This window comes from Ixodes scapularis, unplaced genomic scaffold (assembly GCF_016920785.2).
Source record: "Ixodes scapularis isolate PalLabHiFi unplaced genomic scaffold, ASM1692078v2 PGA_scaffold2__306_contigs__length_199485367, whole genome shotgun sequence".
NCBI classification, from domain to species: Eukaryota; Metazoa; Arthropoda; class Arachnida; order Ixodida; family Ixodidae; genus Ixodes; species Ixodes scapularis.
The window spans coordinates 118,470,591-118,491,354 of NW_024609857.1; the positions used below are offsets into that span (position 1 = coordinate 118,470,591).

The window sequence follows — 20,764 nt, forward strand, 5'->3', positions numbered from 1 at the left end:
CTGTTTCTTCCCAGAATTCTTGGTAAACATTAACCCGCTATCCACATAAGTTGACGACGTTAACAACGTCCGGTGCACTTCTTGCTACTTCATTTGTCTTTGTTTTGTTTTAGAACTCAAGCTCCATCTACACGCTTTAGGGATTTTGAAAGCCGATTACTCGTGTCAGCTAAGTTCAGACGCATCCGACGCTAGGAGGTAACGGACTCAATAAAGCAGCGTCATAAGCGCAACCCTCTAGGCCTTTTCTCTTTATGGTGGTTTTAGCAATGAAAGAACACGAACGGAAACATTACGAACACCATGATGGTGAGCTTTTGAAGCTGTCTGATTGGTTCCTTCAGCTCGTAGCGTCGGCTGTGTCTGGACTTAGGGTGAAACAAAGTGTAGTAGTTATCCGCATGCATATTTTCAAAACGAAGTGAAACGCGAACATTGGAACGCGTGGCCTTCGATACATGCTGCGCTATCTGGAGGCGATTAAATGCGTACAAACTCGCCGCCCCTCTCCAATGTGCATTTTTTCATCCTCCAGATGGTGCACCATGTATTGAAGACCACGTTTTGCCGGCGTTCGCTTTTCATTTCGGTCTGACAGACGTAGATTCTGTGAGAGAATGGTAAAGGAAAGTAGGCAAACATTTTTTTCTCAGTTTTCTTCTATAAAAGGCGAAACGAAAAAAAAAAAGTGAGGCAAATTGGTAAACGCCCAGCAACAGAAGCCAATTATGATGCCACTCAAAGTGCTAACGTCAATGGCATTCATTGCTGTTTTTATATATGAGCACATACGAACATTGATGAGCGCGCGGTCGTAACCGACGTCGCGGTCATTTTGCCGCGTGATCATTTTCCTCTTGCCATTCACTGAAAAAAAATGTGTCAAACAAGCGAGAAAAAAAAAAAAACTGCTAACTCGAACGTAGTATTTATTCTCTCGCCCCCCTTTTTAATTTTTTCGGTGTTTCCGAAGAGGGTATTTGTAATTGGATTATTTGTTCAATATTTATGCGTATATGCGGACAATTTTAAGATTTTTGGAATCCATGAAGAGTCATCTAATGCACGAGTCCCACTAGAGTGACAAACAGAAACAACTAACAGCGACAAGCCTCAAACCAGTTCTTTTTGCGATTTGACAGGCTTTGTAGAATAAGCGAGCCTATGCTCAAACACGAGCATCAAGCACGTGAGGGTATCTTTGGGCTTGCAATCACTTGCTTAATTCACGACTACCGAACGACTAAAAGCCTGCCAAAGGTACCATCGCGAATACGCACCACGTGTTCGATGCTCGTCCTTCTCGGTTGTTTTTGTTAGCGGCTCTAGCGCGACTCGGACGCAAGACCAAAATAAAAACGATTTTGACGTAAAATATATTTCTTTCAGGCAATATAAACTTATGTTTTGAAGGGTTGCGCCGTCGAAACATACCTTCGTGCTGATGCCACGAAGGTATATCTCGCTCCTCCTATATACACCTTACCGAAAGCGTTACTCCAATATCTGTCTTGTACAACCTGCGCTCGTAACTTAAATTTTAAAAAAAATTAACTACTTGCTTGAAAATAGTGCGAATGGCCCAACGACGTCCGTGGCAGTGTTAGACAACGAGGGGTGAAGGCAGCGGAACGTTGAGCCTACCTGTCAAGCGATTTTATACGTAACCAGATTCAATTCTTACCTGGCATCAAGCTGCCCTCGTCGTGTCATTTCCCATCCTGTTGGTCTCAAAAATGACTTGAAGCCATTTTTTTTTATCAAAAACACATGTTGATAAATACTAAATAGACAGGAATTGACACGTATCAGGGAGGAACACATTATTGTTTTGAAAGAGGTGACTTCGCTAAGGCATCTGAGTTAAAAATCTACTCGAGAAACCAGGGATGCGTTTAATTCTATATTGTCATTAAATCAAATGCTGTTTCTTCAAGAATCGCCCATATTCTATTTTAATGCCTGGTACAAAGTATCCGTGTTCTGTACTGCTATATCGCTAGATTGTGCACGCTCCTGAGAAACAGGCAGTATGTGCTATTAATGCATGCTCTGCACGCTCTCCAAGAAACAGAATAATTAAAGCCTGTAAAAATATGTCAGTAAACAAAAAGTGTACTTTTAGCATGAATCCATGATTGTATACTAAAATCAGCCAAACAATTGTGTGATATTAACAGAACTGATTCACGTGGTCGCAAAGCCTCGGTTCAATTTTTCTACTCACGATTGTTTGACTACCTGCCTTCTAAGCTTGTCGCTTTACCGTTTAAACAATATCGCTAGTGCAAGGAAGGTTATCTCTCAAATTAAAAACTTGAGAGATAACTTTCGTTTAAAACGTTTAAAAAATATATAATTTGTATTTGCAAGTCATAGTAGCCCGGGTGGTTTTATACGTTTCCCAATAAATGATTGCATGGTGTCCATCTCCAATGCAGATACGATTACAGAACAAGATACCCCCCGGAACACACCAAGCAGGGCTGGACTTCCGAACAAAAAATTAGGTATGCACAATATATCAAAATAAATCCTAAATAGTAGGAAGGCAATGCCCTTTGAACCCCACATTCCGTTGGGTAAAACAAACCAACGATTCTCTTTTTTTTTTCAGGTGGCACCAACCGCCAGCTCACAGGTAATCGGACTACAAAATCAATTATATAGCATATCACAAGTAACTGCAGAAGTGGCGAAGTGTGTAGACTCGTATACACCTGGCATAGATTTATATGATAGGTAGAAAAAAAAGTCGACAGCCGTTTACAACTCCCTGTAACACCGAATTAGAGCGCAGCTCTTGAAAAGGAGGAGGGAAGGGTACTGGGGGGGGGGGGGGGGGCAGGGTGTAAGATAGACAGGTGGGGAAACGGCCCATAGAAGCCTACCGCGCGCCGTGACCGGATTGTGTACTCGTCTGCTTGCAGGTACCCCCGACTTGCGACAGATGGCGTTGGAATCGAATTTGCGTGGAACGTTATACTAGAGTGCGAAAAATAAGCCGAGAGCACTACAGTTCTTCATTAAAAATCCACGAGAAACCATCTCCGTCAGTTTAGAATGTCTCCATCGGTCGCCCACCTGGAGTGAAAGTTCGCGGTGCTCCACATAGATGGCGCCACAGAAAAAGAGAAAGCCGAGGGGGACACAATGCGGTCACTCATTTGGCTGTCGTTTCCCCACCTGTCTATCTTACACCCTGGGGGGGGGGGTGAGGTGACCTGGGGGGGTCACGTGACCTGGGGGAGTCACGTGACGATGCCGATGATGTCTTCAGTGACGTCACTGATGACGTCATCAGTGACGATGACGATGCGGACTCCGATGACGTCATCAGTGATGATGACTATGAGGATGTCGGTGACGTCATCAGTGACGTCACTGATGACGTCATCCGTGATGATGACGATGACGATGCGGATGCCGGTGACGTCACCAGTGACGTCACTGATGACGTCATCAATGAAGATGACGATGACGATGTGGATGCCGGTGAGGTCATCAGTGACGTCACTGATGACGTCATCAGTGATGATGACGATGACGATGCGGATGCCGGTGACGTCATCAGTGACGATGACGTCATCGGGGAGGTCACGTGACCTCGGCGGGGGGGTCACGTGACCTCGGGGGGTCACGTGACCTTGGGGGTCATGTGACCTTGTGATGACCTTGGGGGCCGCGTGACCTTGGGGTGACCTTGGTTACGCCGACGCCGACGCCGCTCAAGCCGGGAACGGGCCCCTAAGAGCTGCGCTCTAAAACACCCACGTGTGCTTCGTGAGTACTCTGTTAACGTGGCAATGGTTAAAAAAAGGCGCGAAAAGAGGCGAGGGCGAAAGAAGAGAAGAGAAAAGACCATGCCCTATTTCCTTTCTACTTTTATTCTCAATATATTGACGTTCTTTTTAGCATGAACACTTAACAACTTTACAAACTTCCCATTTTTCATTATTAACCTGGTCCTTGCATCAAGTGTTTCTTTATAGGGGCTTTACGTAGATCGTTTTCTCCATTCTGCAACGCTCTAAGCGACCCGCTACGCTATCCGGAACTGGGCAGGCAAGGCTAGCAATGGACATGCACCGTAGCCTCATCTTCGTGTCGGAGGGCGTTGCAGTACGGCGGAAGCAATCTACGATAAGCCCCTAGCGTCAAATGCAGGTTTCGACGCAAGCATGACCCCCAACGAGCATCAGTATAAAATTATTCCTGCAACCAACCAATTTCTCTCGTGCTTTTCTTTGCAGGAACCACACCGTTTGACTTTCGATTCAGTAAGTTACGTACATTAATAAATGTTTTCGATCGTTGCAAATATAAAGACCTCGGTTTTTCGTGCTGTTGTACTTGCGGGAAAGGTATGCCGGGCAGGCGATTTGACGCTTCAAAAACGCAAATAACGAACAAAAATTCTAAGTGAAAACACAAGTTGCTCGCTTTGTGCTCTACTAATGTTATTCAAAGGCAAAGGGGCGGGATATGGTCCTCAAGTTATGAATCTTCAAGTTTGTCATGATTCTTGGTTCTCTTTAGACTACAATCCAACAGGACACTTGTATAAATATTCGTACGACTGCTTTCCCGTAGAACTCTCGGACAGGCAACGACTGCATCTACAAAGGAAGCTCCGCGAATGACAATGCCGAAGTTGCATCATTTAAAGAAACACGGCGATATGACACTCAGCATGACGTACGCACTTGAAATCGCATGCTCACTGTCGTACTTAACAAGGTCTAAACATATTTTCTACTTTGTCCCTCGCCGAGCTACTTCCATACATTGCAGTCACTCCGAGTGCTCCCCGAGGCTGTTGACGCACGGCCATTTGTTATCAATGAATATTGGAGTCATCCCTATATCTTTCCCGGTTCTATTTAGTGGCCTGCACCTGTGCGTGATTGGAATGAGTGCCCTCAGACAGCTCGAAAAGGCGACGAAAAGGCTACTGAATTCAGGATAGAGCGGGGGATAAAAGATATTGAGGGTTATTTGGAGACAGTTTGAGACTTGGATCATGATACAGATTCCTTCAGCAGTTTTCCTATTTATTTTGTTGACAGGTTTATTCATATAATTAGGTGAGCTGGGGATTTAATAGACAAACAATTAAAATACTTGCTCCCTGGGTTAATACAAATAGCCTTTTTTTTACACTGAAGTACACAAAACCCGCCATTAAACTCATATTTAGAACTTGAGAAAGCAAGCATCCGGGAGGCTAATAATGCACAGCGTTGCTGTGTTTTACCAACGTCATTTATTATACCACCGGGCTCCTCTCAGTTATTTACATTGAGTATCATCCCTTTCGTATAAAATACGTATATGCATACGAAGTACGACAAAAGTAACATAAAGTGATACCGAAAACGTCTTTTTAAAGCCCATTAGCCTAGACAGGTGTTTTCCGTGACTCAGAGGTCCAAAATATATAGCACAAGACGTCCATGCACACTTTACAGCACCCAATTAATAAACAATAAATATTAATACGCATTTCTTATTACAGATTCTGCCAAGCCAGACAGCAGATTCAGTAAGTTTCACTCACACCTATCTCATTGGATGATTTGAGCGCTGAAACGTTTAAAACCCTCAACTAATTTTGTCAGAACATTCTGGTTTCCGCGCACAAAATACTCCAAAACCCTTCCTCGCTCGAAACTTTATGCAGTGTGGTGCAGAGTCACTCGCCTTGCTGCAGTGTCTTTGAAAAAAAAAATAGACTTATTGCTAAATTGCTATTGCTAGTGTAAGTATACGCGCCGCACGCGCTCGCCTTTCCCGTATAAAAGATACGACCTAAATAACCAAATATGGATGTTGGCGAACGAGCGTGCGGTATGAACTTTGTATTAGGTTTCTGCTTTTGAACAGTTACAACTGAAGACGCCAGCACGTGCTGCGTGTAACTACCCTCGCAACATGCTTCTTGGTGCTAGGGTAACATCGCGAAAGGCCTGTTACCCAAACACGGGATGAGGACGTTTCGTCACATGCGCACTCGTCACAGGACGATTGGTCACAGGACGATTCGTCACGTAGGAACATTCGTCACAGGATGACTCGTCATGCGGGCACCTGGTCACATCGATCGGGCAGGCGACGATAGTAAATCGCAAATTTCAACAACTGCCCACATTCCCTGATGAGGACTTTCACGACTTCCCACTGTCACATAAACCAATGGCTAGGAATCTTACAATGCTCCTCTTCCGCTTTTACTTTCATTATATTACGAGTCTTTAGCAGGTTGATCTCAGTTGCTGGCTTGAAGGAGCAATACTCCGACTGACAGCTAAATCAGTTTTTACTTTTGCCTTGCCTAGTACCTATTCGACAAAATCAATAAGTGTCGGAATTCTTTCTGCTGAATGTGTACAGCGTCTCTCTGTTGCGATCCCCTCCATTATTTTGAATGTAGTCCGAGTTCAAAAATAATCACTCTTATATGGCCTCCGCATTCACCGTTCGGGACGGACCCAGAAGCTAAAACGTCTGTTACAAATTCTTTGACCTTGAGAAGCGAAATACATGCTAAGATGTGACCCACTTTGTGAGACCGAACCAACATTCAATGTTCGGGACCGAAACAGAAGCTAAAACCTTTGTTACGAATTCTTCGCCTTTGAGAAGCCAAAGACATACTAAGATATGAGGTGAGCCACTTTGTCCGCCCGAACCAAATTGAACAATACATTTTTGGGGGAACTAACTATTGTGGGACCGGTTGGCCATGTGACGAGTCGTCCTATGACGAATGTTTCTGTGTGACGAGTCGTCCTGTGACCAATCGTCCTGTGACGAGTGTGCATGTGACGAATGGACCGTATCCCCCCAAACACCAATGAAAATGGAGGTCTACGTGCCGCGTCTGCTGGCGTCCGCAGCAGTAATTGTTTAAAGCAAAAGCTTAAAACAAATGGCGCCTTGCACGCGCGCTCGTCATGCCTTAGCTTGGTTATTTACTTCGAATCTTTTAAACCGTGAAGGCGAGCGCTTGCGGCGCATACACGACATTCCCAGCATTCTACTTGATGCTTGAATTTTGTTACAGCTCTATTTAGCAATAGGTCTATTGCCCGTTACTTTGGTGGTTCGGACTATGCAAAAAGCGAGCTCAATCGCGTGGCCTTTCCAGTCACGTGGCGCCATCTCAGGGCGTGCGTCAGAAATCAAAAAGAAATCTACCGTTTGGGTGCCGTTTCTTCCCTGGCTTTCTTCCCTGGAAGGCCTATCGCATATTCTGTGCTTACTAGTTTTTGTTGGCATTATCAAGCTTCTATTTTGTTTTTACTTGGGTAGCTGAGCTTCAGTACTCACGTTACAGAGGTACACAACTCGCAGTTACGAGCTTTCGGTGCCACACCCCATGTAAAGGAGTACAAAAACTCGTCCACGTTTTGTTTTCTAAATGCTCATTTATCAAATCCTCTATTAGAGTATTCCTCGGATCGATTAAAATAACTTTTCCTAATATTTCTTGACAAGAGATAGTAAAAAAAAGACATATATTGATGTCTAAACGTAATAATTGTGCTTTTTCTGTGAAGTTATTCACACCCAGTGGGCGACTGGAGTCTCCGCTGCAGATGAATTATTTAGCCAGTGCAGTACCATTGCAAGCCGGCGGTTCGTAACGCGCCTCACAGATTACTCACACGCGACCGCACGTCGGTACGACTCTCATCCAATCTGATTGAAACAGGCAGTGGTGGGGATTGAAACCATGATTCATGGGTTCTGCAACGGAGCTTTCCCAACACGTGCTTCGAAAATGGGGGTGCGCTAACACATCCGGACACCGAACGTCCCCTCCCCCCCTCTCCTATGTTTAAACACCAGCAATCTAATAAAAATGTCCAGTGGATGCACTATGAAGCCGCGTTAAGACTTGTACACTGGCTTAACTTGCACTAACGTCGTTCGGAAGAAAGTGATTCCGCTGGATCTGTTTAACCTCGCACGTGGATTCTCTGAGCCTCTGGTCTCACTGACTCCTAGGGTTTCACGCCTTCCGCTCCAATCACCTTTTACACTTCTGAAAGCTGAAATCATTCCAGCGAATTTTGAGATTGTCAGGAGGTTAGAGCAATTACACTGAGAGGCATCATATTTTTAACTCCGCTGTAAACGCTCTTCTATAACTCAACTCAAAACCTTTCTGAGAATGGATAATGGCTCGTATTTTATGTTCAAATAAATCAAGAGGCACGTCAATTGGTCGTGTGTGTTCAAGCATCATTCGGTTAATTTTTACAATATCGCACTAATATCACTTCTTTTCTAGAATGCAAATAATTTTAAAGCGTTTCCATTGCTAACTCCGGTTTGTGGTAAAGTTGTTCGGACGGTAAAAATGATATTAGTATGGTCTAATTACTCAAGGTTGCCTTTCCTAGAGCCTTAATTTTACCTTGCATTAAAATTTCAGCTCTTCTCAGAACAACACCCAGACCCGATATCGGTAAGTGGAGTCCTTTGCTTATTAAATTGGCGCAATGTTGTGTGTTCCTTATCTTCCGTACAGCAGGAACTTTGCAGACGACAAGAGCTGCGTTTTTCACGACAGGTAAGAATTCCGTATTTTTCCTAGCATGTAAGTTTTACAGAGTATGTGCTTTATATTACACACAAGTGTCAACCATAGCAAAATTAGAAAACAAAAATCAACAAGGAAGGGAGAACCACATTCTTGTGATATCGTTGAAAATTTTTATAAATGCACAGTACCTCTGCTGGAGGTTATGGCGTCTCTTCTGCTGCGACCTCTGTGAACAATTCAATGCTCTCAAGGCGCTCAACGTTCTTAAAAAAGTATGTTACCACTGAAAACCTACACATGCTGAATATTTCTACAAAATATGACTTTCTCCCAGGAATAAGGGACGCATTAATCTATCTAGCAGATATAAGTATTTGAAAAGTTTTCTGTTAGTGTCAAAAGTCAGATTGGACGTCTAGTGTTTATACAGCGTAAGGTTGGCCTGCCACGAGGGGCGACACTTGTTCACACTGTAGATGAGCAATTTTGCCAGCGCAGTACGACTGCTTAACCTGGGGTCTTTAAGTGCTCATGCAGTAGTAATACACGACCTCACGCCGGTACGATGCTCATCCACATCGAAACGGGCAGGGGTGAGACTCGAACCGAGGATCCCTGAGTTCTACAGCGCGAGCTTTCGATCGCGCTGCAGAGCCCAGGGATCCTGGTTCCTAGGCTCCACGCGCGTCGAGTTGGGTGTGCGCTTCCTGTTAGTTCTTGAGGTAAAATGAGGGGGATCGGTGGCCGAATGGGCTAGCGCACTCCAGTTCGGAGCACGTGGAGCGAAAGCTCGCGCTGCAGAAGTCAGGGATCCTGGGTTCAATCCCCACCCCTGCCCGCTTCGATCTGGATGAGCATCGTACTGGCGTGCGGTCGTGTATCACTACTGCGTGGTGCACGTTAAAGACCCCAGGCTAGCGGTTGTACTGCACTGGCTAAATTGCTCATCTACAGCTGGGAGACTCGTCGCCCTTGGAGGCAGATCAAGCTCTAGGCTGTACAAACATACACACAACCCAATTTTTTTTAGGCGCAATCCCGCGTCTATTTACTAACCAAAACAAAGAGAGGTAACAAAATATCCAACGGTATTTTGAAATCAGTACGCTACCCATTTCAATAAAATATCGACCACCGAGCCCGATAAAATGAGTGTTCAGAACATCAATTCGAAATAAATTTTCAAATGCGCTATCACTTGATTATATTCAAGGCAGACCATAAAGATATTGTACATAATATGACAATTTTGAAGCACATAAAAAGCACCATCTAAAGGCACATTTGTGCAAAGTTTCAATCCACTATGTACTATCGGGTGCAAATGAAATGCGAACAGCGGAGCGCGTGGCCCTCGGTAGATGCTGCGCCTCCTGGAGGCCTCTTGGAACTGATAAATCTGCGGGTTGGAGCCCACTGCGGGGGTGTGCGTCCTACTCCCATATGTGTTTCACCCTCGCCCAGCATAATGCAAGCTTCGACGCTACGCCGGTGGTGCGCTGAAAATTCCGTCACTGTCAGATTCGTTGGCTCGGTATGAGCCATGCCAGGAAGCTCGCCGCTCGCAGCAGGAGCAGGCTGCTTGCGCGCGCGTGTCACACGCGCGTCCGTGGAGCATTACCGCAGCGTCATAGTCCCTCCTCACTTGCGCAGTTTTTAGAGCGCAGCTCTTAGGCGCCCGTTCCCGGCTTGAGCGGTGTCGCCGTCGGCGTCGGCGTCGGCGTAACCGCGCGGTGCATTATGGGTAAATTTCCCGGCTAAATCTAGCGGAAAAATTCCCCGCTAAATCTAGCGGAAACATTTTCCCGCTAAATCAAGCGGAAAAGTTTTCCCGCTAAATCTAGCTAAGAAACACGTGACCCTCACTACCCTTTCTTCCTCCTCCTCAAGAACTGCGCTCTAATTCGGCGTTACAGGGAGTTGTAAACGGCCTTCATTTTTTTTTTCTTAACGCCCGCTGTCATGTTTGTCGAGGCTGAGAGGAAGCGGGTGTGGGCTTCGGACCTGGTATACCGCATAATGGAAGGTCTACATCGTCGGATGGCTGCCGTTGTAGACGCTGAAAGCGACTTTACAAAGTATTGATTGGCTAACCACCAAGACTAGCTTAGCGATATACAACAGCGAAAGCAAGCCGGTCCAGACAGCTACTGCTACGGCGCTGCCTGCGGCTTAGTCTTTGTAGGTTGCAGCACTCGTGTTCCCTAGTTGTTCATTATTTCTTTTTCCACAAATGCTACCTGGCAATAAACGTAATTTACCGTCCAGGCTATTTCACTATTTTGATGCAGCCATGCGTTCTAGGTCCTTCACGAGGACGTCTAAATGGTTCTTATAACTGTTGTCAAACAAGCTCCACAAATTTTTCGTGTGCGACCGTTCTGCTTTAACTTCTATTTCACACTCTTGACACACGGGTGATCATTTAATGAGCGCGCTGAACTAGATTCTGGCTGCTTGCAAAATGCCAATGATAAAGTTACTGCATTTCGTTAAAATGTTTGGTAAATGCGAGAGCTGGTGGACCTGCATTTCGGAAATCCCAGCGCCACACCCAAGACACAAAAAATAGAGGGGACACAGTGCTAGCGCTGGGAGCTGCGACATGAAAGTTTGCCAAGTAATTGACTTCACTTAGGCATCAGCAGCCGTCCAGGGTCCCCTCTTGATATTTGTCTCGAATTTCGCACAGTTTTTGCTATATTTTTCACAAGAAAATTACAACGCATATTAAGAAAAGAAACAAGACAAGCTAGGAGGAAGCATGACGCGGCGGTAATGGTCCACGGACGCGCGCGCGCAAGCAGCCTGCTCCTGCTGCGAGCGGCGAGCTTCCTCGCGTGACTCATGCCTAGCCAAAGTAAGTGGCTGCGACGGAACTTCCAGCGCACCATCGGCGCAGCGGCGAAGCATGGGTTGTGCTATACGAGGGTCAAACACATCGGAGTATGACGCACACCTTCGCAGCGCTCTACTCCCCAACCCGCAGCTTTATCAGTTTCAAAAGGCCTCCACGAGGCGCAGCGTGTACCAACGGCCACGCGCTCTGCTTTTCGCATTTCATTTAAACCCAATAGTTCATACGTGGGTTACTTATACGAATTTTGTTTAGGGCCGAATAACGCTCGAGAACACACTATAGAAAGGCCAGTTTAATGTTGTGCGGAGCAAACTAAAGTGGGCAATAAACAGCCAGTTACACTACAGTTAGAGACAGCAAATAAAACGTGGGGAGTGGCCTATCATGATCCCGCTTTTTGCTTCGTGATTCATTCAGGCTGTCCTATATCTGCCTATGCCACAGTTTCATTAATTTAGGAGTAATCATAAAATGCTTTGAACTGGCCCTCCCCGCATTCTTTAAGGCGTCAGTAATCATAGGCTAGAACACAAGCCGTAAGAGAGACATAAAGAACAAACAGCCGATGCGGGCCCGTGTAATCTGCTTGTCTTTCTTTTGTTTTCTTTTTCTAGTCGCAGCGCGCTCCACCTCGAAATGATGCCAGTTCATTAACCGCATAAATGCCATGCTGAGCAATCTTGCGCAATGTGTTCCGTTGCTTCCTTTGTCTTGTAGATAATATTGAGTGGGCATTTTGCTTGTTCCGTGGGAGGCGCCCGGCCTTCTACGGAACTGTCGCTTTAAAGAGCATGGCAGCTTGTTCCAATTAACGAATACTAGAAATCAATGGCGATCCATTTCAGACAAGCGTGCGACGAGCAGAGCAACAACAGCAAGACCAACTTTGCCGCCTACAACGACGCGAATACCAACCCAAGGTTGTTACAGTTTTCTATAATCATTCCGCATACGACATCGAATCTGTGCAGAAGGCTGACAAATCTGGGCCTCCCGTGGAGCAGGCGTGCTTAATTCTGCGTGAAGGAATATGCCACTCGAAAAAGTGTCAGAGCGATAGAAATGTCACACATAAGTGCTCAGTAGGTGCTTGCATTGGTTTGCGTAAACAAATAAGGATTCAGAAAACTCACGGTGATGCTGTTTGACGAGGGTATACGTAGGGGAGCTCGAGTACAACGAGCACTAGCTCATTAATAGTTTCCATTTTTGCAAACAGTTTGCTTAGGCTGATTGGATAAATAAAATTAAGTCACGTTATGATGTTATAAAAATAATCTGGACGTAAAAACCACGGGAGGAATGCGAGTCAGACATGTGACCTTCGATAGTCTGAAAAAAAAAAACACTTTTTCATCCCGGCCCCTTCTGCAATCACACCTCTCCCCCCCCCCCCCCCCCCCCCCCCCCTCAGAAAAAAAAAAAGTTATCCGAATTGGCGGTTTTTACCTTTCTTCGGTAGAAATACCATCCACCAAAATTTACATATTTTAGGTAAATTTAACAATTTGGCGTGTTTTGCCCGCACGCTTTGAGATGAAATCATCCAGCTCTCTTGCAGCTTTTTTTTTTCTTTTTCTTGTCTGCATTCATAAATTGGTGAGAAAATAAAGCTATTTTATTGTTTCGCATCCTGCCCTGCCTTCCTGTGGCTCTCTTGTGGTAAAGTTTCAGCGTTATTTGATGAGTGGTCTATTTATCGGCTGCGGAAAGCTCTCGAGCATTCACAAGGACTAAATAAAATGGCATCTTCAGCAGTATCATACACTGCCTAGAATTTCAAAGTTACGGCCTCGCCATTGTGTAGTTCTGTTCAATTTATTCTAGCAACTTGCACTTGATACATACAGGGTGTTTGATTTTCATTTGAAGGGATTTAAATAGGGTAGGGAGAGTTAGACAGTTACACCTTCGCCTTGTAATTATCAGGCTCAGATGACATTAGATAAGGGAATAATTGTCATGGTAAGTTGGCTAATTTACTAAATTCCGTTGAATAACTTTTTCGTTATTGGTCTTAGGGGTCGTTTCGTAATCGCAGTATTAACGGCCCGTATTATTGGACGTCAGACCAATTGAAAGCATTCGCGAAAATGTAAATGTTTTCGAGATAGTATTTGATAAATTTCACGTTTTAGCACAGTTTACGACTAGCGCGCGACATGCGTAGTGCATAATGATTATGGAAGAGTGACGCAGTCGTTTAAATGTCGCCGTCACAATATCTCGCCAGCGTGTATTTGGTGACTGCGCCTACGACAGAAGCGACGATGTGACTCAAGCGTCTGCGTCACACTTGTCAGCGTCGTTCTGGGCAGGGTTTGCGATTCTCTTTCTACGCACTATGTTTACATCGGACGAAAAATATGAAAATTTATCAATTAATATATCAAAAACTATTATGTTCTCGCTAATTCCTGCAATTTGTCTGGCCTCCAATAGCCTAATTTCCGTCAATACTGCAATCGTAACGTAACCCCTAAAATTGCTAATTAAAAATTAACTATTTTAGCTATTTATCCAACTTGCCATGACGATCATTCCCTCATATAATATACGCAGAGCGTAACCCATACATGGCAAAGGCGGCCCTCGTCTAGCGCTTATCTCGTTTAAGAAATATATGTTCGAATTAAAATCAAACACGCTGTATATACAAGGCACGGTTAACTAGAGTCAGACGGATAAGTGTAAATTTAAAGCTCTAATTTGATGGGTACTTTCAGCTCCAGTACGTACTCCATCGCGGCCTGTGTTCTCTGGAGGTAAGTGGATAACATCCAACACACCCACTGCTCCTTTTCATAAATTCCAATTCAACTTTCAGGAACCAACTTGACACCGCCAAAGACAACAGTTACAACAGCTGGTGAGATCTGTTTGTCTAGATAAGCTTTGTATATTGAATGATTTGATAGTCGTGTCAAGGCCACCCCAAGCGGCATAACACTTCTGCCTGGAATGGTATCGAAGTGTTAAATTTGACTGGCGTGATCTATTCGAACAGGCGAGACATTGATGGAGAATGTGGCTAACTCCGCCATTCTTATATGGGCCGCCGTATTTCTTTGCGATCATTATGTCTTAATTTTGCGCAAATATAAAAGTTATTTCAATAGAAATGATGACTAGTTTTTAATATTATTTAATTTCTTGTTCCCTTTCGACACGAAATAATTTTTTGCATGGCAGTGGGCGTTTTAAAAATCAATATCTCGGAAAGCCTGCGGCATTTCCAGCCTTCAATTAAATTAATAGGAAGGTTGCAAATCCGTTGATACTAACATACCGATTTGAATATTTCAGTAAATGATTTGCATAAATTGTTCGTACATTGTCTAAAAACATATTGCTTAAAGCTTTTTTTTTGCATCGGTTGGAACACGTATTATAAATATATAAATCCCAATAACATATCATACCTATAAAATGTGATCGAAACAGAAAACGAGCATTGCTGTGACTGCACATACAACCACAGTTTTCTTGAAAATTAGCGAGCATGACTTTTACAGAGCGCAGCTCTTAGGCGGCCGTTTCCGGGTTCAGAGGCGTCGGCGTAACTGCGCGCGTCGCATTATATCACGTTTCCCCGCTAGAGTTAGCGGGGAAATTTTTGCGCTAAATTTTATGGGAAATCTTTCCCGCTAACTTTAGCGTGCTAAGTTTCCCCGCTCAAATTTAGCGGGGAAATTAACGTTACGTGACTTCACCAATTCAGTTTCCCCGCCAAACTTAGTGGAGAAAATGACGTCACCACTTCGTGTCACGCCAACTATGAACAAATTCAGCGGCAGGAGGAGAGGAGGAGGAAAGGAGGAGAAGAGGGTACGGAGGAGGAGGGGAGGCATACCCTCCCCTCCGTACCTTTCCCTCCTTCTCAAGAGCTGCGCTTTAGTTTCGCATTACAGATTTGTAAACATCTTTAATTTTTTAAGCTGTGACCATAGTTTACACCTGATAAATGACTCGTATATGCTCCGGCACACACTAGGAGCTTCCAGCTAAGCCAGTGCATGTGGATTGGCTTATAACTTTTGAAGTTCCTGTGAATCTATTTTGTTTCACAGCACGTGAACGTAAAGCGGTACTCCGGCGTTTTTTTTTTTTTTTTTCTTTTTCATAGTCTTCGATTTGACTTAAGATTTGCTAAGCACACCAACAAACATCACTGAAATAGTAACCGAAATATTGGGCCAAAATAATGTTTTTTTGCAAAGGTATTGAATTTAAAGCTGTGTTCTTTACCGTCTTCTTTTTTTTTAAGTGAAAGTTTCTACGGGCAACAATAAAAATGTGACGTCAGCGGAAGGCAGGGATTCACTCTTTGCACTGTAGACTTCGTTCCCAATTGATTACAAGCGGTTTCATGGAGTCAAATGAATGCTTCGGAAGCTCGCTCAAGCACCCGTGCAGCAACACAAAACGAATGCTCGACATAGTCCATCTTTAGACTGCCCGCTCGGCCTCGAAGCCTGCCTTCCCCTGACGTCACGGCATTGAAAAGGGCGGGTATATTTGAATGTCCGTTTTGGCATCATTTTCCACTTGCCGATTTCGCAATAAATAAATTATGTGAATTTCGGTATAAAAAATAGCATACCGGAAAGGGTAAAGACGGGTGATGCCGAAAATATGGTTAGTTTGGGTAGCTCAAAAATTCGCTGCAGTAGCAAGTGAAGTGGTCATACATAATAGGATTAGACAGAAATATACTCTGGGAAATTACGTAAGTGTAGGGACAGCGAGTCTGACTTCGAAGATGCGAAAAGTCTCTAGACAGATCATATTTTGGGTTCGAACATAGTTTTGTATTTGTAAATCTTCAAACTCGCGTTACGTTATTGGCGGAAAATCGGGCGCACTGCTATATAAAATGTAATCGCTATACAAAAAACAATAAAATGTTGCCTTGTTCCGGAAGGCACCAGTCAGTTTCACTCACGTATTGCGTTTACGATACTAATGTGAAAATATGTCATGCGTTTTTGTGAAGCTGTGCACGCTCTCTTAATGGAACGTTCTTAGAAAAAATATAAATACGAATCAATAAATTGACATTACCTGAGCTGGAGCTCAACTTATGCTCTCTAGGCGACCGGTGGTCCGTTGAAAAAGTCAGCCTGGGCCGGAAATCAATCCCAGAACCTAAGACTAGCACAGCCCTCTATCACATGAGCTAATCTGGAGCTATAAATAGACGTCGATAGAGCAAAGGTATGTCAACAGTTGCCAACAGCAATTGATCGTATCCACTGCAAGGATGAAGTCAAGTGTTTGCCACACTACAGTGTATTTGAAAAAATCATTTTGTTCTTTCAGCCAACTCGAGAGCGACCAATGGGCCAACGGCACCCCAAGGAACGCTGTCCTTCTCCTTCAGGAGGGCATCGCTGACCACAGGAGGTTAGCGCGATACGTGAAGTGCAGTGTGTAGCCTGAAAATGACACGCTCAAATGTACACCGCAGCTTTTTCTATTACACAACACAACATAATAGCTTCGTTTTTATGGTACATTTGTACTTACGAAGGAGTGCCTAAGTCTGAAAATTGCTTATTATGTGTACACCGGTTGTTGCAGCGAAGGCTTCCAAAAATCCCTAAAAATAGGCTTGTTCGGAAAAATAGAAACTCCTTCCGGGAACAAGCTGCCAGCAACGGTGGACGTTCAAGATTGCAAAAATACTAATTTGCTAGATAACTGACTAGAAATTTATGAATACACTTTTTAAGTAGAGAGGATAAACATATGGTGTTAGTTACAAACCTCCTGAGCATCATCGAAAACCACTAAACCCACTCATATTAGGATGATATAAGGCTGGTGCAGAATTTTACCGCGTTCACGAAAGAATGATCGCTTGGGACCGGTTTCTAGGCTTCCGTTTCCTACTGGAGCGTACCTTTGCGCCGGCGGTCCTGCCCCCTGGTGACCGAGGCGCTCAACGCCATACTTTCTCTCATCCGACGAGGGACGCGAGACGTAGATGCGGGCCTCGGTCACGCGAAGGCGGGCCCACTTGCGCAAAGATGCGTCCAGGTAGAAAACCGAAACATAAAAGCGCGTCCAAATCTAACAAGCGCGAGATTTGTTTTTCTTTTTTTTTTAATGACCGTCGTTAATTGTTGTGCCCCACTTATCGTTTACCAAAATTTGTTGAAATAGTGGTTCTTGATGATAGTCACAACAGTTCTATTTGGAACTATGTGTTTACTTTCACGCACAAAGAAGTAAATTACTACATTTTTGTTCAATTATTTAGATTATTATTTTGTTCTTTGCTACCCCTGACGTCCGCCGTGAACTGCAGTTTTTTCCTGGAAAGTGCTTTTTTCTCTTACCCAATCACGTTCTTGGTGAATTTTAATGTCTTATGCGAAAACCCCTGTATAATAAATTTGCAGATTATTTTAGAGCTTCGAGAAAATATATGAAAAGAAAGCTCGGAGAGGCATTTGTATTCTGAATATGTTAAAAACAGCTTATTTTTAGCAAACAAGTACTTTCCTATACCACATTCACTCCATTTTTTTTTCTCTAAAACTGTGAAATAGGACATTTTGTTCAGCAATTAAACCTAATAAATGTGAATTAAATGGGTCGATATAATTTGCCATAGTAATACCTTTAAAGGTGTGAATGTAGACCCGTATACCCCAAATAAAATCGGCATGCTGCACTTTGAGACAAAACGTACATGTAAACATTCTACAGAACAAATAGACGAACAATCGTTACAACAGGACGCAGTCTTATATCCTATTCGTTATCTTCTTTTCGTGCCTATTTTTTTTCTTTTAATTATCACTTGCTGTTCCTACCGCGCTCTTCTTACTCCTTAACGGAAATTGGTCAGGGATAAATAAGTCAAAGGTTTTGATGGTCTGTGCTGCTCTCTAGAGATAGTGTCTTGCATTTGTGGGTGCAAAACAAAAGTTCTCGGTTAATGAACATTCGCTCACATCCCTTGCTCGCTTCGTCTTTTACAACTTAAATAACTATTACTCTAGGCCTAATAGGTAATTAGGCTACTGAATAAGAACGTGTTTTTTGTATGAATCAATGCAACGGATAAAGCAACCTCACGTGCAGTATTATTTGCCTCTACTAAAGCGCTGCAAATATTTGTTTGTAGACCAAAGCGGTGCAAGGCCTATTTAGTTGTTATCTCTTATCAACTTACGTGTCTCACTAGACTTTTTGTTAAATTTACAAGTTCGTAGACTATGTTTTATATAAATGGATAATTCGAGATACGAGATCATAATCGTACATCATTACCGTCCTGTTCCATCCACTTGAAATGTACGGTTTCTTAGAGTATAAATTATTTTCTGCGTGAATCATCACGAGACGTCGTAACCTGACAAACATTTATGCTTGCAGTGCATTACGGAACTCTCGCGCCCTGAAAATATCAAGACACGAATTATGTTACGCTTCTCAATTCCTTTCTTGATGCGAATGTGCTTTGAAGTTTGACGACACCTCTTCATACATGTGAACATTACACTAGCTCGTTTAGCTTAAGCGAACACGGTGTTACTAACAATCCTAGAGTAATAAAATAATAGCAGGTGTAGCAATAAAGTCGTCGGTGTGACATAAGTTGGTGTTCAACCCCCGTTGCAGGTAATCAGAGCCCTCCTGAGATACTTACAGCGAGTGCGCCGTCAATCGAAGACATCAGTACCCCGGGTGAAGCTACGCAAGGTATGATATTTTTAACTTTTTTTTTACTTCAACCAGAGTCGTTTGTTGTTGTTGTTTTTTTTTTTTCGGATCCGTATTTGGTTGCAGCCTTTTGCATCCCTGCCAAGTTTTGCAGTAATACGACTAGAAACCTATGACCCGTTCTTTCTTCGATAAGCATTTGTTTTGCTAAGAGAATGAATTAATAAATCATTCAATAATCTATTTCACATCAGACAATTATGAGGCTGTAGTGGCAATATTCAAAATGCTGACTTAATAAGGTCCCTACGACTGTCACATAGCAACCAGCCAGCAACATTCAATAAGTAAAAAACAAATATATAAATATCATATATCAAGCACAAATATTTAAAGATGGAAGTTTCGATTTTTCACCAATCCAAACAAAAGAGGAGAACAACATGAAGCAGAAACACAAGTAATAACACTAATACAGCTAAAAGTATGGGGGGTAAAGAACAGCACTACCGAAATAATATTCGTTTCACCACGAGAATAATACAAGACAGATAAACATTGAAAGTGAATCACAATATATATATTCTTATCAACACAGGGCCACACAATACGGGCAAAATTTAAGTGTACATCAAATATGTTTAATTAAACAAGGTGCAAAATCTTACTATAAGTAACATTATGTCCATCAAGTAGATTTAGGACGAACGGAAATTCACCTCGTTTTTACTTATGACAGGAGCGAAGAAGGAATGAAACCCCGGGCTGGAGGTGTAAAAAAGTATAAGGTATTTGTTATGTCTATCTGTATTACGAGGTGCGAGGTTATAACCTGCTTAATTACACACCTTCGTTTTTTCTTGCTACCAGAGATTCTCAAGCCGAGAGGGTACAGAAACAGTTGTTGTCCAACAGGTATTGGCAACAAAAGACAAGATTATGCAAGAGCCAATAAATTTCCACCGTACTTTATCTAGCTTGTTTTAACTCTAAAGTATAACCCGTTGCTACCGCAACCGCCATATGAAAATAATATACAAAAAACAATTATACTCAAGGCAGGGGCACATAATCATATTCAAGCTTACCTTTACAGCACCGATGTGAAATAATAATAATCGAAACTTCGTTTTATTCGGTGCCCAGGAACGGCCTTTCAGCCCGTACTGGCACACCCAATGCAACAAGACACAGAAAAAGTACAGTTAAAAAATGAAACATAAATCAAATTTGAACGAGCATGCACATACATCGCCACATAATACTATTGAAGAGATAATACAAACAAAACGTAAATCATTAAAAAATACAAACGTAGACGCGCACATTTCAATACAAATAGAATCTGCGCATAAAATATATCAATGTGGACGTACTGTAAACAATACGCGATAGATATATTAAAATAAAACATCGACGAAAAGAACAATTTCAATCTGATGGACAGCATAGCAGTGTTGCGTCTGAGGAGCCAAATACAATGTACAAGGGATTTCATGAAACTCGGTTTGCACCAACCAAAAAGATCCAAGTCCCCAGCATTATCACTGTATACGCTACACATGCGAGACAGAGGTCATGGGTACGCCAACAGGGAACACTGTACGGTTTTGAAAAGCGGGTAGCCACACGTCGGGCTCTGAGTGGTATTTGAGTCACCAAGTGAGGACAGT

At 43.3% G+C, this 20,764-nt stretch overlaps 1 protein-coding gene across 3 annotated transcripts in view; it reads left to right on the forward strand.

Annotated features, from left to right (window-relative positions):
- LOC120844085 (zonadhesin) overlaps positions 1–20,764 on the forward strand; it is an 86,390-nt gene that overhangs the window by 33,133 nt on the left and 32,493 nt on the right. For all 3 annotated transcript variants that reach the window (XM_040215689.3, XM_040215690.3, XM_040215691.3), the window contains exons 5-15: positions 2,442–2,510; positions 2,618–2,641; positions 4,254–4,280; positions 5,519–5,545; positions 8,444–8,476; positions 8,540–8,581; positions 12,260–12,334; positions 14,141–14,179; positions 14,242–14,283; positions 16,737–16,820; positions 19,050–19,130. In XM_040215689.3, the coding sequence (XP_040071623.1) occupies positions 2,442–2,510; positions 2,618–2,641; positions 4,254–4,280; positions 5,519–5,545; positions 8,444–8,476; positions 8,540–8,581; positions 12,260–12,334; positions 14,141–14,179; positions 14,242–14,283; positions 16,737–16,820; positions 19,050–19,130 (543 nt within the window). The remainder of the gene's footprint in view (positions 1–2,441; positions 2,511–2,617; positions 2,642–4,253; positions 4,281–5,518; positions 5,546–8,443; positions 8,477–8,539; positions 8,582–12,259; positions 12,335–14,140; positions 14,180–14,241; positions 14,284–16,736; positions 16,821–19,049; positions 19,131–20,764) is intronic.